The 23,102-nt window shown below is 42.6% G+C and overlaps 1 protein-coding gene across 1 annotated transcript in view; it reads right to left on the bottom strand.

Moving 5' to 3' along the window:
• The window catches only part of LOC126100575 (uncharacterized), a 57,927-nt gene that overhangs the window by 20,863 nt on the left and 13,962 nt on the right, over positions 1 to 23,102 (bottom strand). The window contains exon 2 of the mRNA XM_049911193.1: positions 20,762 to 20,840. Within this exon, the coding sequence (XP_049767150.1) occupies positions 20,762 to 20,840 (79 nt within the window). The remainder of the gene's footprint in view (positions 1 to 20,761; positions 20,841 to 23,102) is intronic.

Raw genomic sequence — 23,102 nt, 5'->3', positions numbered from 1 at the left:
CCGCCATCACAGGACTCCTTCTATGTCCTCCGCATCAATGTATTTTTCAAGTGAAAAACATTCGAAATTGTTCTACAATGTTATCGGGATTTTACGAGTATTGTCGAATATTTTTGAATGTTATAGAATATTCTCAGACTTTCAACATGGAAACAGCACATATCGAGTTGATCCACACTCGCCAGCTGCTGTGACCGAGCGGTTCTAGGCGCTTCAGTCCGGCACCGCGAATCCTGCCTCGGGCATGGATGTGTGTTATGTCCTTAGGTTAGTTAGATTTAAGTAGTTCTAAGTCTAGGGGACTGATGACCTTAGGTGTTAAGTCCCATAGTTCTTAGACCCATTTGGACCATTTTGGTCCACACTCCGGCATGGTATCCTTCGAAAAACTCTCCTCCATAATTGATACACCGCTTCCAACGCCGTTTCCACTCCCGGAAGCAGCCTTGGTACGAATTTATGAATTCTCGGCCCTGCGAACTTTCCGCCCCTCTAGAAATCTGCGAAGTCTCCGCCTCGTACCTGCGTCCATTGTGTCCCGTCCTACCTGCAGCCGGACCGTGTTAATCATCTTGCTGTACCTTTTCCCTGGACTCGGTCGAACTCCGCTCGCACAGTCCCGTCTGCTCTAGTTTTCGTAGACTTCATATCGTGCCACTTGGATATTACTATCTCAGTAGCTGTGATATGGAAGTTTCAACAATTCGTGGTAAGCCTAGTTGCCATTATGAAGGTTATTCTTACACAGTGAAGAAAACAAAGGAAGATGGGACTGTGATTTGGCACTGTTCAAAACAGAAAGAGAAGCATTGCCGAGGAAAGCTTAAAACCAAGGATTCAACAGTGCTCTTTTCGCACGAGCATCAATGTGGAGCTCCGGACGACGCAGAGTTGGAAGTGCAGAGGAGTCTAAACCAGGCAAAGAAGAGGGCACGAGAGGAAAATACGTGTATTTTAAAAATCTATTAAGAGGAGCTAGGTACGACTTTGTGACAGAAATGCCAGAGCAGCGAACAACGAAGAGGGCGTTATACAAGCAAAGGGCAAAGTCGCAGGGAAGTGAGAGGAATCCAGAGACAAGAGAAGAGATTGAAGTTAAAGCAGAGGTATTAACTATGAATGATGGCAGCAGTTTCCTGTTAAGCGACGATAAATCAGGAGACAGGATAATAGTTTTCTGTGCAAGAGCAGCGAGAGAGGCTCTAAGAAGTAAACGAGACTTTTTTATGGATGGTACGTTCAATTGCTGTAGCAAATACACTCCTGGAAATTGAAATAAGAACACCGTGAATTCATTGTCCCAGGAAGGGGAAACTTTATTGACACATTCCTGGGGTCAGATACATCACATGATCACACTGACAGAACCACAGGCACATAGACACAGGCAACAGAGCATGCACAATGTCGGCACTAGTACAGTGTATATCCACCTTTCGCAGCAATGCAGGCTGCTATTCTCCCATGGAGACGATCGTAGAGATGCTGGACGTAGTCCTGTGGAACGGCTTGCCATGCCATTTCCACCTGGCGCCTCAGTTGGACCAGCGTTCGTGCTGGACGTGCAGACCGCGTGAGACGACGCTTCATCCAGTCCCAAACATGCTCAATGGGGGACAGATCCGGAGATCTTGCTGGCCGGGGTAGTTGACTTACACCTTCTAGAGCACGTTGGGTGGCACGGGATACATGCGGACGTGCATTGTCCTGTTGGAACAGCAAGTTCCCTTGCCGGTCTAGGAATGGTAGAACGATGGGTTCGATGACGGTTTGGATGTACCGTGCACTATTCAGTGTCCCCTCGACGATCACCAGTGGTGTACGGCCAGTGTAGGAGATCGCTCCCCACACCATGATGCCGGGTGTTGGCCCTGTGTGCCTCGGTCGTATGCAGTCCTGATTGTGGCGCTCACCTGCACGGCGCCAAACACGCATACGACCATCATTGGCACCAAGGCAGAAGTGACTCTCATCGCTGAAGACGACACGTCTCCATTCGTCCCTCCATTCACGCCTGTCGCGACACCACTGGAGGCGGGCTGCACGATGTTGGGGCGTGAGCGGAAGACGGCCTAACGGTGTGCGGGACCGTAGCCCAGCTTCATGGAGACGGTTGCGAATGGTCCTCGCCGATACCCCAGGAGCAACAGTGTCCCTAATTTGCTGGGAAGTGGCGATGCTGTCCCCTCCGGCACTGCGTAGGATCCTACGGTCTTGGCGTGCATCTGTGCGTCGCTGCGGTCCGGTCCCAGGTCGACGGGCACGTGCACCTTCCGCCGACCACTGGCGACAACATCGATGTACTGTGGAGACCTCACGCCCCACGTGTTGAGCAATTCGGCGGTACATCCACCCGGCCTCCCGCATGCCCACTATACGCCCTCGCTCAAAGTCCGTCAACTGCACATACGGTTCACGTTCACGCTGTCGCGGCATGCTACCAGTGTTAAAGACTGCGATGGAGCTCCGTATGCCACGGCAAACTGGCTGACACTGACGGCATCGGTGCACAAATGCTGCGCAGCTAGCGCCATTCGACGGCCAACACCGCGGTTCTTGGTGTGTCCGCTGTGCCGTGCGTGTGATCATTGCTTGTACAGCCCTCTCGCAGTGTCCGGAGCAAGTATGGTGGGTCTGACACACCGGTGTCAATGTGTTCTTTTTTCCATTTCCAGGAGTGTAGTTTTCACAGATATATACAATTCATACAGATTTTGGAAGTAATAAAAATGAGACTAACATCTACCGAGTTGCATTTGCATTATTACCAAATAAAAGGAAAGAAACATACATCCGACTTTTCAGAAATGTGCTGGAAAATATTCCAGAATGGAACCCTGCTAGTGTGACTGTAGATTTTGAGTCAGCAGCGATTTCTGCAATTATACATATGTTACCAACTTCCTCAGTGCATGGATGCTATTTCGACATGAGAAAGTGTCTCTGGAAGAAAGTACAGGATGTTGGACTCACTCGCGAAGATAAAGAAAATGAAGAAGTGAGACAACAAATTCGCATGTGTGCTGCGTTGGCGTTTCTACGGCCTGAAGATGTATGTGATGGTGGCTGGAGATACATTCACAGGCACCAGATGTTTCTAGGCTTTCTGACTTTTTCGATTATTTTGTAGAGAAATGGTTGGAAAATGAAGAAAACCCTATCAGCCTTTGGAGCTGCTACAAACGGCTCCACGGAACATCCAACTCCGTAGAGGGCTGGCATAACAAAATTAATAAAAATGCTTTCCAAACCAAATCCTAAAATCAGTGATGTAATCACTTGCATGAAAACAGAAGCAGAAAATTCAGCGTGCGCATTAACGAGAACAGATCTGAGTATGGAAGGTAAAAGACAGAAAACAGTGTACATGAAACGGGATGAAAGGTTGGAGAAAACACGAGGAGGATGGTGACATAAGGGCTTGCTTGAAGGCTATCTCCTACCTTCAAAAACTAGACTAAATAATGTATCAGAATATGTATATAAATAAAAATATATGAAATGTAACTAGCAATCTTAAAAGAATAAAAAAAAGTAAAAAAAAATTGACGAAGCTTATAAGCTGATTTTATACACGCCTAAATGACAGTAAAATTACTTTTGCCATTTAGCCAGTCCAAAGCCTGGATAAAGTGGGATGGTATTCAGATTATTTTTAAAAGTGTAGGTATGTGGCCGGCTGTAGTGGCCGTGCGGTTCTAGGCGCTACAGTCTGGAACCGCGGGACCGCTACGGTCGCAGGTTCGAATCCTGCCTCGGGCATGGATGTGTGTGATGTTCTTATGTTAGTTAGGTTTAAGTAGTTCTAAGTTCTAGGGGACTGATGACCTCAGCAGTTAAGTCCCATAGTGCTCAGAGCCATGTAGGTATGTGATTTCTAACGCATCTAAAGCCAAAGCGCCACTGGTCTCACGCCTCAGTAGTGTTTACAAATTAACAGTTAGAATTAACTTACACTACACATTTGTGAACCTAATGGCACTTAATATTTCCGTGTATTTAAAAGTGTGCTTTTATGAAAATATATCTATTGACAATGACTGCTGTCTTGTGCTGTGAAAGAACCGAATCTTCTTTATGTAGTGAAATATTCTAAAGTCTCTGTGAGGTCTTATTTTGTTCTATCTCCTGTCTACTTTTTGTTTATCGTACCAAGCGAGGTTAGCGCAGTGGCTAACCAGGGCTCCATCATCTGGCCGTCCATAGTCTACTGTATTTGGTTTTCCTTGTTTAAGCAATTGCTGTGAAGGTTCCTTAAAGAGGTCATGGTAGTTTCCCACCTCCACCTCTCCCGTAACCAACAATCCGAGCGAATTCTATATCTCTAATGACAACAACTGTGGACGTTACAAGAAACACCAAACGCAAAATTGGTTTTCTCTAGGTTGTAATGATGAATGATCGTATACGGATCTAAAATTAAGCATATCTTTGGAATGTAAACTTGCTTTTCGTGAGTTCCCATTTACTTCAGAAAGACCCACACTAATGATGCAAACATGAGACTCCTAAGGTATTTAATAATTAAGTTATTGAATGAATTGGTGAAATTTGCCGTGATCAATTCTGAGCTCACACAGAATTGTATTAATTTCCTATTTTGTTACCTACACGTCGATTGTTTTGTTCTGCTGCAGACTGACATTTACGAAGTAGTTTAGCTACGTATTTTGGAACCCAACGCGGACTTCTGTCATCCTCACAAAATCATTTATTTATTTACTAATTCTGATAGATTCAGATGTGTGTGAAATCTTATGGGACTTAACTGCTAAGGTCATCAGTCCCTAAGCCTACACACTACTTAAACTAAATTATCCTAAGGAAAAACACACACACCCATGCCCGAGGGAGGACTCGAACCTCCGCCGGGACCAGCCGCACAGTCCATGACTGCAGCGCCTTTAGACCGCTCGGCCAATCCCGCTCTATTCTGATAGGACCATTCTTCCGTTTGAGGTGCTGCCTAGGTAAGGTATTTCCGTTTACAATTAGACTTGTTCCACGCTTGGAAACTTTTAACAAATTTAATATGCGTTGTTCAAACTCGTGCCTGTAGTAAAGAGACTACAAGAAGAATAGTAAAAACTGTGATTTTTAATTGAATGTGCCATCCAAGTTCTAAAAGCATTCGCTCGCTGCGGCTGATGTAGGAGTCAGACGTTAACTGTTAGTTAACGCTTTTTTTATCTCATTGTCTGTTAAACAAGAACGAATGAGTAATGTTTGTTTTTAAATTTTTTGTCACTTACTGCAACTGTTAGATTTCCAAGACAGTCAAAGGCAGCTGACAGATGTCATAAAAGAAAATATTACTACTACTTTCATTGGATTCTTCTTCATTTGCTCTTTCTTCAACTAATACACTGTCTTCTTTTGCATGTCAGTTATGGTTAAAATGGCTCTGAGCACTATGGGACTTAACATCTATGGTCATCAGTCCCCTAGAACTTAGAACTACTTAAACCTAACTAACCTAAGGACATCACACACATCCATACCCAAGGCAGGATTCGAACCTGCGACCGAATGTTTGAAAAGAAGAACGACATACTCCATATTAATTTACTCTCTAAAAACATTAGTTAATAAAGTGTAGCGGGACAATGTTCAAAACATAACTGAAAACACATTCACTAAATAGAGATAAGAACATCAATGATTGACATGTCATCTAAAGTCGACTTACAGTTTTAAAATGTTAGAAATAAGGAAATGAAGTAATACAGAATGCTATGCTTTAATGTACGTTGTTGTTCTACATTGTTTAGCTCTGGTATTTACAGGGTCACAGAGAAAGCATCTTAGATTCTGGAGGGAAAAGCCGTAATTGTAATTATCTGCACTACAACAGAAACAAGAAGGACAACTTAAGGAATAATAATGTAAGTTCACAATCGACTTTGAAGCAGATAGTTCCTGCGACTTAGTATGGGCAGAGGTTATATTCGACAACCGGAATAAATTAATAACTGGCTCCTTTTACCGACCCCCTGTCTCAGATGAAACAGTTGCTGAACAGTTCAAAGAAAAGAAAACTTGAGTCTCATCACAAATAGGTACCCTACTCATACAATTATAGTTGGCAGTTACTTTATTATGTAGATTTCCCATTTCATCCACGTATATCTCCGATGTCTGTGTAGTTTCTTCTCGAGACCTTCTCTTCGCTCTTTCCACTTGCTTTCTCACTTTCAGAGCTGCATCGTCAGGTGGTCCACAGAGATGTTCTAATACGCTCAACACTTCTGTGTTCCGTGAAAGCAGCTTTCCCTAGCAATGATCCGCTTGTCGGGGTAGCAGAATCATGTAACAACACCTTCTTTAGATTCCCTCTGTTTAAGATATGCGTAACCTTTCTAATGAGCAGGAGGCCTGTCCTTGTTCGTTGTAATAACTTCCATACTGATGGTCGCGTTAGGAACTTCGAAAGCAAACTGGGCGGGCTAGCGAGGAGGAGGAGGAGGAGGAGGACGAGGAGGGGGGGAGACAAGGGACCCAACCCTTCAGAGCAGGTAAAACCGTGACAAATGTCCGCTGTGGCAAATGTCCGGCGTGGCAACTGTCCAGACATCGGACGGAGAATACACGTGGATTAGTGGACCCTTCCTCGACCTTTTCTGGGCGGAAATTTCACAGGGCGGAAAATTCACAGGGCGGAGAATACACGACACCCTTGGTACGCCTGCTGCTGGATCGCGCGAAGCACCGTCTGCGAATTTTCTTTTATCTCGTCTATCGTTTCAAAACTTCGTCCTTTCAATGGCGTTTTCAAGTTAGGAAATAAAAGAAAGTCCGCAGGGGCCAGGTCTGGAGTATGAGGCAGCACAGTGATTTCGTTTATTGTGCAATAGTCACGCACCTACAGGGATGAATGTGCGGGTGCGTTATTGTGATGCAAGAGCTATGAATTGTGCGCCACATTTCAGATCGTTTCCTTCTCACATTTTATCACAGACGTCGCAACACGTTCCGATAATACCATTGGTTAACAGTTTGTCCCTGCGGCAAGAATTCATGATAAAATAATCCAAAGTCAAAGAAAATTATCAGCATGGCTTTGACATTCGACCCGACCTGACGAGCCTTCTTTGGTCTTAGAGAACCTTGCCCGACCCATTGGGAAGAGTGAACTATTGTCTCAAGGTCATAACCGAAGACTCAAGTCTCATCACTAGTTACGATTCTCTTAAGAAACATGTATTTCAAATTTGCGCGACCCAAAAGCTCTTCACGGATTGCGATACAAGGTCTTACTGGGACGCTCGGAGGCAACACGATGCATTCCAAGATGCTGTGTCACGCTTTCATGATATGATCCAACTGAAATGTTATATTCATCTGCAATCCTTCGCACAGCCAGTTTTCGACTGGTACAAACAGTTTCGTTCACGCAGTTGGCATGAGCGTCTTCGGTAGACGCCGAAGGGCGTCCCGAAAGAGGGTCACCTTTAACTACTGTCCGGCCATGTTTAAACCGCGTGAACCATTCGTAACACCGAGAACTGCAGAAGCGCTCATCACAGTAGGCTTCCTTCACCATCTGATGTGTCCCTGTAAAGGTTTTCTTGAGTTTCACGCAAAATTTAATGCAGTCGCTTTTCTCCTCTAACTCCGTCATTTCGAAATTCGTAAATTATGCGACACAACGTTCTACTAATACAGTAGTGAACATTAACTAACACATACAACTGTGAAACATCCGGGATTTACACATTAAACACAGGCGCGTGCAGGGATGCCAACCGCATTTCGCTCCAACATACCATGGCATGAAATTACAAATGTTCCGGAATTTTTTGAACAGACCTCGTTGTATAGCTCAACAAAAATATCATTGAATACAAATATGGTACTAAGGGAAGAAAACATATTAGACTGGTGCATAATTTCTTAGCGTTTTTCCACAAGTTTAATACACACAATAGGTACACATAACAGAGACACTACTCATCAATAATGTACTATACTTCATTGTTTACAAACGGTCTGCCAACGCTAGGGTCTTTCAACAGTGTGTGGCAAACGGGAAAATCTGAGGGCGGAAGATCAGATGCATGAGGTGGGTGCGATATGACTTCTCAATCCAACTCGTGTATAGTGTTTTTGCCAGTCCAGCAGAATGCGGGCCGGCGTTATCGTGGATTAGCATCACTTCACGTAATCTTCCTGGTCGTTGCTCTCGTTCTGCTTCTCCAAGACGCCTCAGTTGCTGACAGTAAACGTCAGCAGTGATGGTTACACCTCGGGGAAACAGTTCGTAATACACCACACCCTCGCTATTCCACCAGATGCATAACATTACCTTTTGTGGATGCGATCAGGTCTTTGCCCGGGGAGTTGATACTTTGTATGGGCTCAACCATTCCTTTATTTTTCTTATGTTAACACACCAGTAATGATACAGGATAGGAACGGTCGGTGTTGTTTACGAGCCAACTGATGGCGAGCAAGCGGGGATGCAAATATGGCCTCCCGCTGTTGTGATTTTGGATTAGAGCATGCAGTACCCAAACGCCTAACCCCGATTTTTGAACGTCCCTCATAGCATGCAATGTCGCACGATGGTAGAATGATCACATTTACCATTTCCAGAGTACACTGATGTGGATCATAATGGACTAATGCGTTTAAACGATCTTCATCAAACCCCGAAGTCATCTTGAACGTGAAGAATAACAAATGTCAAAACGATGCTCATTAATACAAGAAAAACTTTTTCTTACCATGTTCTGTCCAGTGGCATTATCATCATACACGATGCAAATGCTTCTGGTTGTCTCCGATGCTATCATACCATAACCAAATTCAAACAAGCATACATCTGAAATGTTCCGATTTCTACACTTGGCACTCTATTTTATAGCGTCCACCGCTCCACTCATTACTTCCAGATGACAAAATGACTTTACGTAAACTCAAATAGCAACAGTGAACTACAAATAAAAAATGACAATCGATAGATAAATCCATAGCAATCGGAATACCAGAATGTAAAACAGAAACTCTACGAACTTACGCACGAACCTAATATTTAAATCCGTTGATACAATGATGAATCAAAGACTTCCTAACACAATTCCTAAATTCTATCAATATTACCGGCGTGACCTAGCAAAAAAGCTTCTTAACGTGATAAACACTCTAGAAATGAATATACTAAATAGAAAAAAGGCAAATAAATCTTCATGCCAGCAGTTCTGCTCATTTCAACTAATTTACAACTCAGCTTTCAAAGGGTCCAATTCCCAACGAGATTAACTTGTGATGCGACTAGCAATAAAACTCAGGGACAGAAATTGCAATGTTGCACAGTAAATTTAAGAGAATGTTGCTTCTCCCATTAAAAACTCTACGTAGCATGCTACCGTGTTGGATAACCACAAAATTTATTTGCCTTTGCACCCAAAATCGGAACACCAGATGTATTCTGGATAAGTTAGATGCTGTACGAATCAGACAATTAGCTGCACATTTTTTTCCAATTTAGAAAACGAAGCGAGTGAAAATCACCTAGTAAATAATAAAGTTCAACAAAATCGACAAGTAGCTAGATCTAAGAAGTAAAAAATGGTGAATTTTAAGGGAAGTTCTAGCTCTGATGCATATATTCATGAATAAATTGATACAGGTCAAACCAGAGCCCTGTTTCTCAAGGATTGTTAGAAAAGAATGAAAACATTTCTTTTTTCAGAATCAGGGGACCCCATGCAAAGTAGTAACTTGTAATCACTGCTGCATTCTCGGAATTGTTCTGTATCCTTTCTGTAGCCAGCTTGTTCCTTTCCCTTACTGAAGTACAATATTTTTTTCTATAAAGATTGGTGACACTTAGTGAATTGTACTTAAGGCAGAGGAGGAGGGTCTGTACTTAATGTCTAGCGTGTTTCCTTACATGTGAAACAGAATAACAACAGTACTGTTCCCATTTTTGAGAACAATATTCTGCAGAGACTCTGTAAATAATTTTTAAAAGCTTCTTTTGAATCTATTTGCCTAAAGCTTTATTTCTATTGAAGCAGCATCTCATTGTCATAGCGTTTGCTTACGTCATAACTGGGCTCGATTTACCCAACCTCAGCTAGCTATACTTCCTGAATGTTACTATTTAGATTACTAACCACTTGTGTTTATTATTTACCTTTTAAGTTGCACAAACATTTAAAGTGGTTTTAAAATACTTGTACAATTTTTAATTCCTTAGTGTGCCATCTGCCACTGTGAGTCATGTAATGTAGTTTCTGCCCAGCATACGTTTCTGTGTTGTCATTTTGTTTTAACTTATTGACTGTCGCAAACGACGAAGTTCTAGTAAACATCCTCTTGTTACAATCGGCTGTTAATAGAGTTGATTGAGTTTTGTTGTTCACTGTAGTAATATATGATTCTCGTTTCATCTTTAGACGATTAGTAATCCACACAAAAAATTCCCCGTCTAAATACATGCTTTTAGTATATCAGTTATCTGCGTAGCTAATTGCGTATACATAGAGGTGTGACTGTTAAATATCACAGTAACCTGCACAGAAACGTTCTGTTAGTAAACTATGTACTACACTGACGATGGAAACAGAGTGAAGCTTATCTTGTCGTAATATCAAAATTAATAGCACGAGGAAATTTCGGAAGTTCATTTTCCGAGATTTTAAAACATTTTATCTTCCTCATATTAGTCAGCTATGGCAAAGGGGAAGCGTCTTTGACTATAATCAAAACACTGCTTAAATTTTGAATATAAAACATCAGCAATGACAGACGAAGACTTGAGACAGAAGAAGTCACCCTCGTTCTGTAAACGGCTTTCTCAAAGAGGGAGCCGGCCGGAGTGTCCGAGCGGTTCTAGGCGCTTCAGCCTGGAACAGCGCGACCGCTACGGTCGCAGGTTTGAATCCTGCCTCGGGCATGGATGTATGTGCTGTCCTTAGGTTAGTTAGTTTTAAGTAGTTCTAAGTTCTAGGGGACTCACGACCTCAGATGTTAAGTCCCATAGTGCTCAGAGCCATTTGAATCTCAAACAGGGTGGAGGAGAGGACAGGGTTTCAGGGTACTCTTGCCACAAAAAGGTGGATAAATCAGCGGTGATCAACGGCATGAGAATGCAGAAGCCAATGAAAACCCCTGCATTAAAGACTCATAATGAGTAACCACAAGTACTGTGGCCTCTAATTGAAAAAAGTGTCACGATAATTACTTCATTGGCGGAAGATCCCCGAAGAGTCCCTCCCCCTCCCCAGTCGGATATCCGGGTGCGGAATGCCAAGGGGGAGGAGACCACAAGGAAAAGATGGAATAACCAACGAAAGCTTGACACTCGACGAATCGGTGCGTGGGCTGTCAAAAGTTCGAACGTAGTAGGAAAGCTAGGAAATATGAAAAGGAAAATGCTAAGCTTCAATCTAGATATAGTGGGCTCAGTGAAATGGAAAGGAAAGAATACAAAGATTCGTGGTCATAAGAATATAGAGTAATATCAAAAGCAACATAAAATGGCATAACGGGCGCAGAATTCATTATGTTCACCGAAGGTGGGACAGAGTCAGTTACAGATAGGGATGCAGTCTCTCGCCCCTATTGTTCATTCTCTACATAAAAGAAACAATTACGGAAATAAAGATGATAATCTAATAGTCATGAGGAATTAGAATGCGGTTGCACGGGAAGGAGTAGAAGAAAGAGTTACCGGAGAATATGGGCTTGGTGGCAGGAATGACAGGGTAGAAAGACTAATTGAGTTCTGCACCAAATTTCCGTAGTAATAGAGAATGATCTGTTCAAGAATCAAATGTGCAGGAGGTATACTTGGAAAAGACCGGAAGATGCGGGAGATTCTAGTTACACTACATCATTATCAGGCAGAAAAAAACTCCCAGTGACTCAGCTCACAATTTGGTAATGATGAAGAGTAAGTTGAAGTTTAAGAAAATCGTCAGAAAGAACCAGTGCGGAGGGAAGTGAGATACTGAAGTAATAAATGATGAGATATATTTTACGTTCGATAGAGATGTGGGTGCTGCGATAAGGAATACCACGGTAGGTAGTTCAGTTGAAGAGGACAACGTCACAGACGTTGGATAGACCAATATTGGTACAAGGGAAGTAACTGCAGAGAAATCCACGACATCAGGAGTGAAGCTTGTGCATCAGTGAAGTAGTGAAATACAAAAACGTTCAGAGAAAGACAGGAATACAGACGTATAAATCATTTAGAAATGAAATAAACAGGAAGTGCAGGTTAGCCAAGGCGAAATGACTGTAGGAAAAACGTGAAGAACTCGAAAAAGAAATGACCGATGGAAGGACAGAATCAGCATATACAAAGATCAAAACAGTCTTGTGGAAATTAAAATCCAGGGTGGCAACATTAAAATTACAATAAGAACCCCACTGTTAAACGCAGAAGAGAGAGCGGATAACTGGAAAGAGTAGATGAAAGACATGTTTAAGGGTTAGGACTTGTCTCATGACCCGACAAAAGAGGAAATGAGAGTTAATATAGAAAAGACATGAGATCCAGATTAGTATCCGATTTTTTTTAAAAAAACTATGGAAGATTAAGTTCAAATACGACGGTTATGTTGAGAATGTTTTATCAGAATCTCTAAAATCACTGGGGCTAGTGGCAATCAAAGGAAGAGTTGAGCTGGTTGTAGAATTTGTTCCATCATATTTTCGGGAATATATTAGCCACAAAATTCCGAAGATAGTAAGAGCAGATAAGAACGAGAACTATCGTACAATCTGCTTAACAGTTCAAGCATCCAAGTTGCTGACAAGAATATGAAATAGAAGAATGGATTAAAAAATGAGGCTGTGTTAGACGATCAGTTTGGCTTTATCAAAGGTAAAGGCACCAGAAAGGCAGTCCTGATTTTGGCTTGATAATGGAGGCAAAACTGGAGCGAAATAAAATTTCGTTCATAGCATTTGTCGATCGGAAAAAACGTTAGACGATATTAAATGCTGCAAGATATTCGAAAGTCTGACAGAAGTAGGAGTAAGCTAGGGAACGACGGGTAGTGTGTGTAAAAGAACCAAGAGGGGATAATAAGATTGGAAAATAAGAACGAAGTGTTCCGATTAAAAAGGGGCTAACACAGCGGTGCAGTTTTTCGTCTCTACTGCTCAATCTTCATACGGAAGAAGCAATGACGGGAATAAAAGGAAGGTTCAAGAGTGGAGTTAAAATGCAGGTTGAAAAAATATCAGTGATAACATTCCTCAGTGAAGGTGTAGAACAATTATATATTTTGTTGAATGGAATGAAGTCTGAGTGCAGACCATGGGCGAAGAAAGACGAAAGTAATAAGAAGTAGATGAAATTAGAATAGTGAGAAGCTTTGATCACGAAAGAATTCTGATACCTCTGAAACAAACGATGAAGGACAAAGCAAGGAAGACATTAAAAAAGTAGGTTAGCACAGCAAAGCGGCCATTTCCGGTCGAGGCAAGTCTGCTGGTAGCAAACATAGGCCTTAAATTGAAGAACAAAATTCTGAGGACGTAGGTTTGGAGCACAGCATTACACGGTAGTGAATCATGAACAGTAGGAAAACCGGAACGGAATAGAATCGAAGTGTTTGAGATATGGTGCTACAAAAAAAAGGTGACAATAAGTGGGTTGAGAAGATAAAGAATGAGGAGGTTGACTGCAGAATCTGCGAAGAAAGGAACATATGAAAAACACTGAAATGAAGGGACAGGATGATACGACGTGTGTTAAGACATCAGAGAATGGCTTCCACGGTAATAGAGGGAGCTGCAGAGGTTAGAAACTGCACAGGAAAAGAGACTGTAATAAACATCCAAAAAATGCAAGTCTGAGATGAAGAGATTGGAACCGGAGAAATTCGTGGTGGGCTGCATCAAACTAGCCAACAGACTAAAAAGGAGAAAACTCCCTAGAATCCTCTACTGTATTTTCACCACGAGCAGCCTGTATGTGAAGTGGAGCAAAGTTATCTAGTATTTAGAATGTGATTTTTTATGCTCATGTAACTTCTATTCAGGAGATGCATACTTAAACTGGCATAGACTTTTTTTTGAGTCTTTAGTTTTCTGATTTGTTCGACAGGATCCTGCTCAAATTTTTCTGTCCTGCCAACAGGATCTCAGGGTAGCATCTGCACAATATGTCATTATTTGTTCGATGTATTCCAACGTCTGTTTCCCCCTACAGTTTTTACCCTCTACAGTTCTATTTTTAGGACCATGGAGGTTATTTTCAGATGAGTTAACTCTCCTTCTAACATCCTATTCCTTCTGGTCAGTATTTTCCATACATTCTTTTCTTCGCCGATTCTATGGTAAATTCCACATCAGTCCATCTGATGTTCTTCATTCTTTTCTAAGACATTTCAAACGCTTCGATTCTCTTCTTTTCCAGTTTCCCCAGGTTACCTGATTCACTACCATACAATACATGGGCTCCAAACGCACATCCTCAGAAATTTATTTCCCATTTTAAGGCCGATGTTACATACTAACAGACTTCTGTTGATCAGGGATGTCATCTTTGCACATGCTAACCTGCTTTCAGGTTCAGTACCTCAATTGGTTGAAGCAGAACCCTTATAGGATCACTTTATCTCTCTCTCTGTCCGACTGCTAGAACTTTCAGGAACGAGCAGACATATCATGTGGAAATTTATTTCTAATACTAAGATCTACGGTGCCTTCGCGATGTAAACAGAATTTAAGATTTTACGCCAATGGTGGCAAAAGATAGGGCTATTATTCACATATTTTGGCAAAAGATACGGCTACTTGTCGCAAACTCATTCATCAAAACCTATAGCGTGTGTGTGTATGTGTGTATTGAACTGGGGACCTGGAAACGACGGAGAGGCTTCGTCCCGCCGTAGCCCCCAGTGGTTCACAACCCCACAACAGGGCACAGCAGTCCACCCACCCCACCGTGAACCTCCCCTCCCCCCAAGGAACGTTTCACACCAGACGAGTGTACCTCAAATATTTGCATAGTAAATTACAGTGCACCGTTAAGTGGAGACAGTGCTTGCGCAGCATAAGAGGAACCAGCTCACATTCGACGAGGTAGATAGAAAACCGCCTTGAAAACCATCCACAGGCTGGCCGGCACTCTGGACCTCGACACTAATCCACCGGGCGGATTTGTGCCGGGGACCGGCATGCCTTCCCGCTCGGGAAGCAGCGCATCAGACCATGCGGCTAGCCGGGCGGGCCAAATCTATAGGGTTCTTGAAAATTTCTCGGGTATTCAGCCTGGTAGCGTCGTCCAAAAAGCGCGATATTTCGGTAAGCCGACTTCTTGCCACGTTCAGACTTTCTTGGAGTCTGATTGATCTCTGATACCAGATGTACCGGTATGAAATGAGCATTAAGATACAAATGTGTCGATAGGGAACATTTGTTGTGAACGAGCCTTATTTTTTTTTTGGTTGGTATGACATCTGTCAAAGATATTTAGTATACATCAAGTCATGGAACAAACAACATCATATGTTTTCATCGTGTAAACAATGTCGAATTTTGTACCAGAAAGTGATGGTTTGCGGAAAGCAATAAGTTTTTGTTTTCATTTAAAAAAGAAGTGCTGCAGAGTCGCATCGAATGTTTGTCGAGGCATATGGTGATCATGATCTATCAGAAACAACATGCAAAAGATGGTTTCAACGTGATGACTGGGTGTTGTGTGATGTCCTTAGGTTAGTTAGGTTTAAGTAGTTCTAAGTTCTAGGGGACTGATGACCGTAGATGTTAAGTCCCATAGTGCTCAGAGCCATTTTTTTTATGGTTTCAACGGTTCAGAAATAATGATTTTGTTTAAGAAATGAAGAACGTGCAAGACCACCAAAAAAGTTGGAAGACGCCGAATTGCAAGCAATATTGGATGAAGATGATACTCTGAGTCAGAAGCAAATGGCAGCAATGCTAAATGTTGCACAACAAACAATTTCTGACCATTTGAAAGCTATGGGAAAGATCCAAAAGTGTGGAAAATGGGTGCCACATGAATTGAATGAAAGACAGATGGAAAACCGAAAAACTATTTGTCAAATTTTGCTTCAGAGACATGAAAGAAAATCAATTTTGCATCGAATTGTTACTGGCGATGAAAAATGGATTTATTTTGAGAATCCAAAACGGGAAACATCATGGGTTAATCCGGGACAATCATCAACATCGACTGCAAAACCAGATCGATTCGGTAAGAAGACAATGCTCTGTATTTGGTGGGATCAGAAAGGTGTGGTGTATCATGAGCTTCTAAAACCCGGTGAAACTGTGAATACTAATCGCTACAGACAACAAATGATTAATTTGAACTACACATTGATCGAAAAAAGACCAGAATGGGCCAGAAGACATGCCAAAGTAATATTTTTTTACACGACAATGCACCTGCACACAAAGCAAAACTGGTTCAGGATACAATCAAAACACTTGGCTGGGAGCTGCTACCCCATCCGCCGTATTCACCAGACTTGGCTCCTTCCGACTACCATTTGTTTTCATCAATGGGACACGCATTGGCTGAGGAACACTTCGATTCCTACGAAGAAGTCGAAAATTGGGTGTCTGATTGGTTTGCTTCAAAAGACGAAAATTTCTGAAACTTCCTGGCAGATTAAAACTGTGTGTCCGACCGAGACTCGAACTCGGGACCTTTGCCTTTCGCGGGAAAGTGCTCTACCATCTGAGCTACCGAAGCACGACTCACGCCCGCTACTCACAGCTTTACTTCTGCCAGTTTCATATCAGCGCACACTCCGCTGCAGAGTGAAAATCTCATTCTGGAAACATCCCCCAGGCTGTGGCTAAGCCATGTCTCCGCAATATCCTTTCTTTCAGGAGTGCTAGTTCTGCAAGGTTCGCAGGAGAGCTTCTGTAAAGTTTGGAAGGTAGGAGACGAGATACTGGCAGAAGTAAAGCTGTGAGTACCGGGCGTGAGTCGTGCTTCGGTAGCTCAGCTGGTAGAGCACTTGCCCGCGAAAGGCAAATGTCCCGAGTTCGAGTCTCGGTCGGGCACACAGTTTTAATCTGCCAGGAAGTTTTATATCAACGCACACTCCGCTGCAGAGTGAAAATCTCATTCTGGTCACGAAAATTGCCATTGGCGTGGTGTCCACAAATTGCCAGAAAGGTCGTCAAAATGTATAGAAAGCAATGGTCAGTACTTTGAATAAAATGTTTTTACTTTTCATTTGAAAATTAGTATTTATTTTAACAAAAAAACGCTCTTTCATACCGGTACACCTGGTAGATGCCGACTCACTCTTATCCCGCAGCCTCCGTCTGGGCGCTTCCGAGCGCTCCGCGCCGGTGGTGGGGGAAGGGCAGCGCCCCGCGACAGATCATGGGCGGTAGTCCTTCCGCGGCCACGGCTGCTTGCCGAACTGCCGTCGTGGTGACAACGCTTCTTCTTCAGGTGTCCTGTCATCAGCGGATTTCCCTGTAGACTGTCGTTGTGTTTTAATCATACTCAAAGCTGGATCCCAGGCCTTGCTTAGCTGGAAACCGCTGTCTTTATTTATTAGTTCGTCATGCAGCCGGATCTCCACTGCCTCTTTGAGGATACAGCCCCAGAAGGTGTTCGATTAATGTAACACCTTTGTGATCGTAGCTCTGCTACGGCGGGTTGGCTGTGCGTTGTCTTTGTGGCGTTTGTGTCACTGCATCTCTCCTGTACCGTCCGGATGGTCTGGCCTACATACGTTTTCCCGCACTGGCAAGAGATGCTGTAAACTCCCGGTTTCCGGAGTCCTAAGTCGTCCTTGACTGATCCTAATCATGTTTTCGTTTTGGATGGAGGGCGAAACACGCACTTGACGTTCTATTTTCTGAGTATTCTGTCGATCTTTGCCGATGTGTTCCCGAAGTATGACATAATCGCCGTCCTCGGAAGGCTGCGGTCTCGGCTTCTTCGGTCTAAAGGCGCGTTTCGGGAACACATCGGCGTGTGCAGTGCCAACAGTAAAATTCGGGGATGGCGATTGTATCTTTCAACACGATCGAGCACCTGTTCATAATGCACGGCCTATGGCAGAGTTGTTACACGACAATAACATCCCTGTAATGGACTGGCCTGCACAGAGTCCTGACCTGAATACTATAGAGCACCTTTGGGATGTTTTGGAGTGCCGACTTCGTGCCAGGCCTCACTGATCGACATCGATACCTCTCCTCAGTGCAGCATTCCGTGAAGAATGGGCTGCCATTCCGCAAGAAACCTTCCAGCACCTGGTTCAACGTATGCCTGCGAGAGTGGAAAATGGCATCAAGGCTAAGGGTGGGCCAACACCATGTTGAATTCGAGCCTTGCCGATGGAGGGTGCCACAAACTTATGTCATTTTCTGCCAGGTGTCCGGATACTTTTGATCACATAGTTTCCCTCCATCTCTTGTAATTTAAAAAAAGTGTATTCACAATTACTAGCCGGAATTTCTCGCAGAATTCAATTACCATTTCTGCTCTCCCATTTCTTGTACCAAGCCCACACTCTCCCGTAAATCCGTCTTCCATTCCTTCCCCTACTACCGCGCTCTAATCCCCCTTGATTATTAGACTGTCATCTCTTACATACTGAATTATCTGTTCAATATCCTCATACTTTGTCTAACTATTCAGCTTCTGCTTTGAACGTCGGCATGTATACCTTAAGTATTGTTGTTGGTGTTGGTTTCCTGTCGATTCGGACGAGAACAACCAGATAACTAAATTGCTTACACGTACTCACTCTCTGTCTTGGTTTCCTAGTCATAGCCAAATCTATGCTCTGTTATCATTTTCTGCTGCTGTTGATATTTGCCTGATCAGAAACTCTTTATCTGTTTTCCATTTCATTTCGCTATTAGCGTTCCTAGACTAAGACTTTGCATATCCATTTTCAGATTTTTTAGCTTTTCCACCACGCTGAAACTGGTGACATTCCACGCCCCAACTTTGCATGTTATCCTTTCGTTGTTATTCGATCTTTTTGTCAGGTTCACCTTGAAAGTATCATAGATAAAATTATTCAACAAACCTGCATCTGAATGCGTTTGCGACCTTGTTTCCTGCACTCCTCTATTTTGCCAAAAATGAAACATGTATTTCACCCAGCAATCAAATTTAAGAGAATAATGCTGTTTGTGAAATGGCATTAAGATGCTACTGAAAAATTAACTTTTGGCCCTGATGTTTACTTAATGAAATTATATCTTGGCTTGAATAATGTCAGTTGTGCAATTGAATAAAATTAGTTATTTGAAATAACTTTGCTCTGATAACTTTAGTTGTACCAAAATCGATTTCAAACCATGAACTGCACATATATATTGCATAGAGGCCTCATTTTCTTTACGTTCTTTCATTTGTGGGTAACTTTACTTTACTACTCATTTTCATATTCAGTACAAGCAAAGGATGTATATTGTGATTCAGGCTGTTAGATTTAAGCACAATGTTGATCTCAATATATATATTGTTAAAAATTTAAGTCATATACAAAACTACCATTTCCAACATTTTTGTAGCACGAATCACTCTTACAAAAAATTTTACAAAACGATTACTGGGTCAAAACTTGGACATACATATCCTGACTCTGAACATTATCTAACAAAACCCTTTTTGAAATTATTATATAGCTTCTCCTATGCTAAAGTCTGCTCAGTGTGCAACCGAAAAAATGCATAGCGCGAATCCTACCTTAAAGCTGTCACCACACATCAGCTTCCTCTGTGCACCTAGCTGCGACTCCCCAGTTTTTTACTGCGCTCGTCCTGCTCTCTTAACCATCAAAGATCCTCCTACTCAAAGATATTATACTCATTCCACCTTGCGGTTGGAAACTATCGACTTTATTTTCTGGATCTACCCTGATCAGACCTTAGTACATACCTTTCAACCTGCACCTGGGTAGTCCCTCCCCGGAGATCCGAATGGGAGACTAATGGGAAACCTTTTGCCAATGGAGAGACTATCAAGACAATTTTTCCATTAAAGACCACATGTCCTGAGGATTAACAATGTGTGTATTTAATTCCGTGGTTCCATTGCCTTCTTCATTATGATACCGTAATAATTGCTGACTCTTCCGCCTTTAAGGGCAGTTTCCCACCCAAACGATAAGAGGCTACCCTGAAACTCTGTCCGCTCCTTCTTCCTGTTTGACAAGATCGTTGGCAGAACGATGGTGACTGCTTATACCGAATGTGTATGTGCTCGAACCCAGGACACAGAACGTTTTGATTACTAGTCAAAGACACCACTACTTTTTTCTTTTGTTGTCTTCGTTTTTTCGATCTGTTTTTTCGTCGGTTTTTGACGTTGGTTGTATGCGAATATCGCATGACAATTTTCAAATTGTATCGATGGGAAAGTTTACTAAGTCTTCTTTTTTTTTTCTTGTGGAATGTGGTCAGTTCCCTGATCGAATACGTTCAGCTGCAGCTCTAGATCATGGGTCCGTAACATAAAATTTACAATATGACTCGAAAAGAGACCATTAAAGTAATTTTGATTGGAAGTCACGACTAGAAAGCAACGGTCACAATTTATGATCATAGGATGCCGCAACATAAAGGGAGCTATAAATAGGAATAGGCACTAATTACTTTTCAGATAAGTAGTGAGAGAACTTAATAACCTCAAAAAAATCCAGATTTTTTACATTCGGTTAGACGGTGGTTTAGGCATAATGTCGTCACTTATGTCGGAAACATGATTGTTTTTAAGTACATGCAGATGAGTTTTGTTATGTTGATGATGCAGATAAGTTGTTGATTATGATGTACTTACTAAGCGGAACAGGGTGCGTTTCGTTGCACTGTTGTATCACCATGATGTCCGTCCTCATCTCTTCCGATGTGATGGATGGCTGAAAAAGGAGACATACTAGGTAAGTTATATTTAACTTTTGTTTAAATTTTAATATAGGAAGTGCTTTATTCGTGGTATCAAATTTAACTGCGACGTTATCCCTACGAGAGGAAACTCGTTTCGCATGCGTGAAGACATACCTCACTCCTCTGGAAGATACAGTTAGATCGTGGGCACAACACGTCTTTGTAGAATTTTATGGACTCAGTGCTGGTTTAGTAAGAGACCTTACATCAGACTGTGACCGATGTAACTCTTCCTCACTTCTTAACTAGAACTTCCTTTCCTATCATCAGATAGGTAAATTTCTTTTGAGGTAAGGGATTGCCTGTCAGCACGACCGTGATAGACTAAGATTCGTGAAACATCTGCAGTATCGTGAGAATCCGATGCTATGAATTGTTAAGGGACGATCAAAAATTTTCCGTTCGAAGACTGTACACAATTGGTATGCCTATCAGGCAAAGTCGCAGTGAGAATTTAGGCAGTCATCCCACCGACGCACCAGGCTGAAGATACCCGTTTAATAAATCACCGGGTCCTGCAGCGTGAAAACGTCTAACTGCCTGTTGTACATACTTGTCAGACAAAGAGCTTGAAGGCTGGGTGATTACTAAGGAACTAGGGCGTGATAACTGCATAGGGAATGATCAGGACTATAGAGCGAGTGCTCGAGTGTCTCCCATTTGAGTAAGGCTGGTTTCCCAGATGAAGGAAAAATAATCTCTTTAACATGAGTAAGAATCACTATTTCCACATGCGTTAAATTTTCTTGCAAATTAATTCCATTGTACCCATTACTCTAACGAATGACAAAGAATATGTATATAAATTATCGCAACATCTGAGCAAGATACCTGTTATCGTGCAGCTGTAACAGTATTGATTTCAGGTCACTAAATGTGCCTTCGTTGGTCGTCGTGGCCCAATTCGAGGCTGGATTCACCACTAAAGACTACTTGGGATAGCAACCTATTGGCCGCCTTATGGTCTGACAGCCAGGAGCGATGGTCGGGGCTGTCATTTCGTTTGATAGCAGCATAGCAGGACTCCTTTGGTTGTCATCCTTACAGCAGAGCGATCCGTTGAAGGCCCGTTTTGTTGACCCTCGTGGCAAGCTACCTTGGGCTTACAGTGAAGCAAGATAATGCCCGCTCGCACACGTTGAGAGTTTCCACTGCTTGTCTTCCTCCTTGATAAACCCTACCTTGGCCAGCAAGATCGCCAGATCTCTCCCCAACTGAGAACGTTTGTAGCATTGTGGACAGAGCGCTCTACCTAGCTCGTAATTTGGACGATGTAACGTATCAATTTAACAGAATTTGGCACCGTATCCCCCAAGAGGACATCCAAGAATTCTACCAATCAATACCGAGCCGAATAACTACTTGCATAAGGGCCATATGCGGACCAACGCATTATTGACTTACTGAGTTTGTGGAGTAAATCATCCCATTTTTCTGAAATTGTAATATTGTCTGTACATGTACATCATATCTATATATTTCTGTTCCATTCGGATAATTCCTTCGTGGTGCGTTTCCTTTTTTGTCTTAGATTTGTATTGAAATGCGTATCCATAATGGATTACAGAATTTAAAATGATATATTCCCAATATTTCCCATGCACACTTAAGTAATCAGTCAGTGTTTTCGCAGTTGCTTATTGTTAGAGGGAGTGATGTTTGTCATATCGGTAGTAGCTAGTTTCTAGGCTGCACTTTGAAACGTCAGTTAGCTCTATACAGGGTGTTACAAAAAGGTACGGCCAAACTTTCAGGAAACATTCCTCACACACAAAGAAAGAAAATATGTTATGTGGACATGTGTCCGGAAACGCTTACTTTCCGTGTTAGAGCTCATTTTATTACTTTTCTTCAAATCACATTAATCATGGAATGGAAACACACAGCAACAGAACGTACCAGCGTGACTTCAAACACTTTGTTACAGGAAATGTTCAAAATGTCCCCCGTTAGCGAGGATACATGCATCCACCCTCCGTCGCATGGAATCCCTGATGCGCTGATGCAGCCCTGGAGAATGGCGTATTGTATCACAGCCGTCCACAGTACGAGCACGAAGAATCTTTACATGTGGTTCCGGGGTTGCGTAGACAAGAGCTTTCAAATGCCCCCATAAATGAAAGTCAAGAGGGTTGAGGTCAGGAGAGCGTGGAGGCCATGGAATTGGTCCGCCTCTACCAATCCATCGGTCACCGAATCTGTTGTTGAGAAGCGTACGAACACTTCGACTGAAA

The sequence above is a fragment of the Schistocerca cancellata genome, chromosome 9 (genome assembly GCF_023864275.1).
Source record: "Schistocerca cancellata isolate TAMUIC-IGC-003103 chromosome 9, iqSchCanc2.1, whole genome shotgun sequence".
Taxonomy (NCBI): Eukaryota; Metazoa; Arthropoda; class Insecta; order Orthoptera; family Acrididae; genus Schistocerca; species Schistocerca cancellata.
The sequence above is the reverse complement of the archived record's forward strand: the minus strand, read 5'-3'. Positions and strand labels throughout refer to the sequence as shown.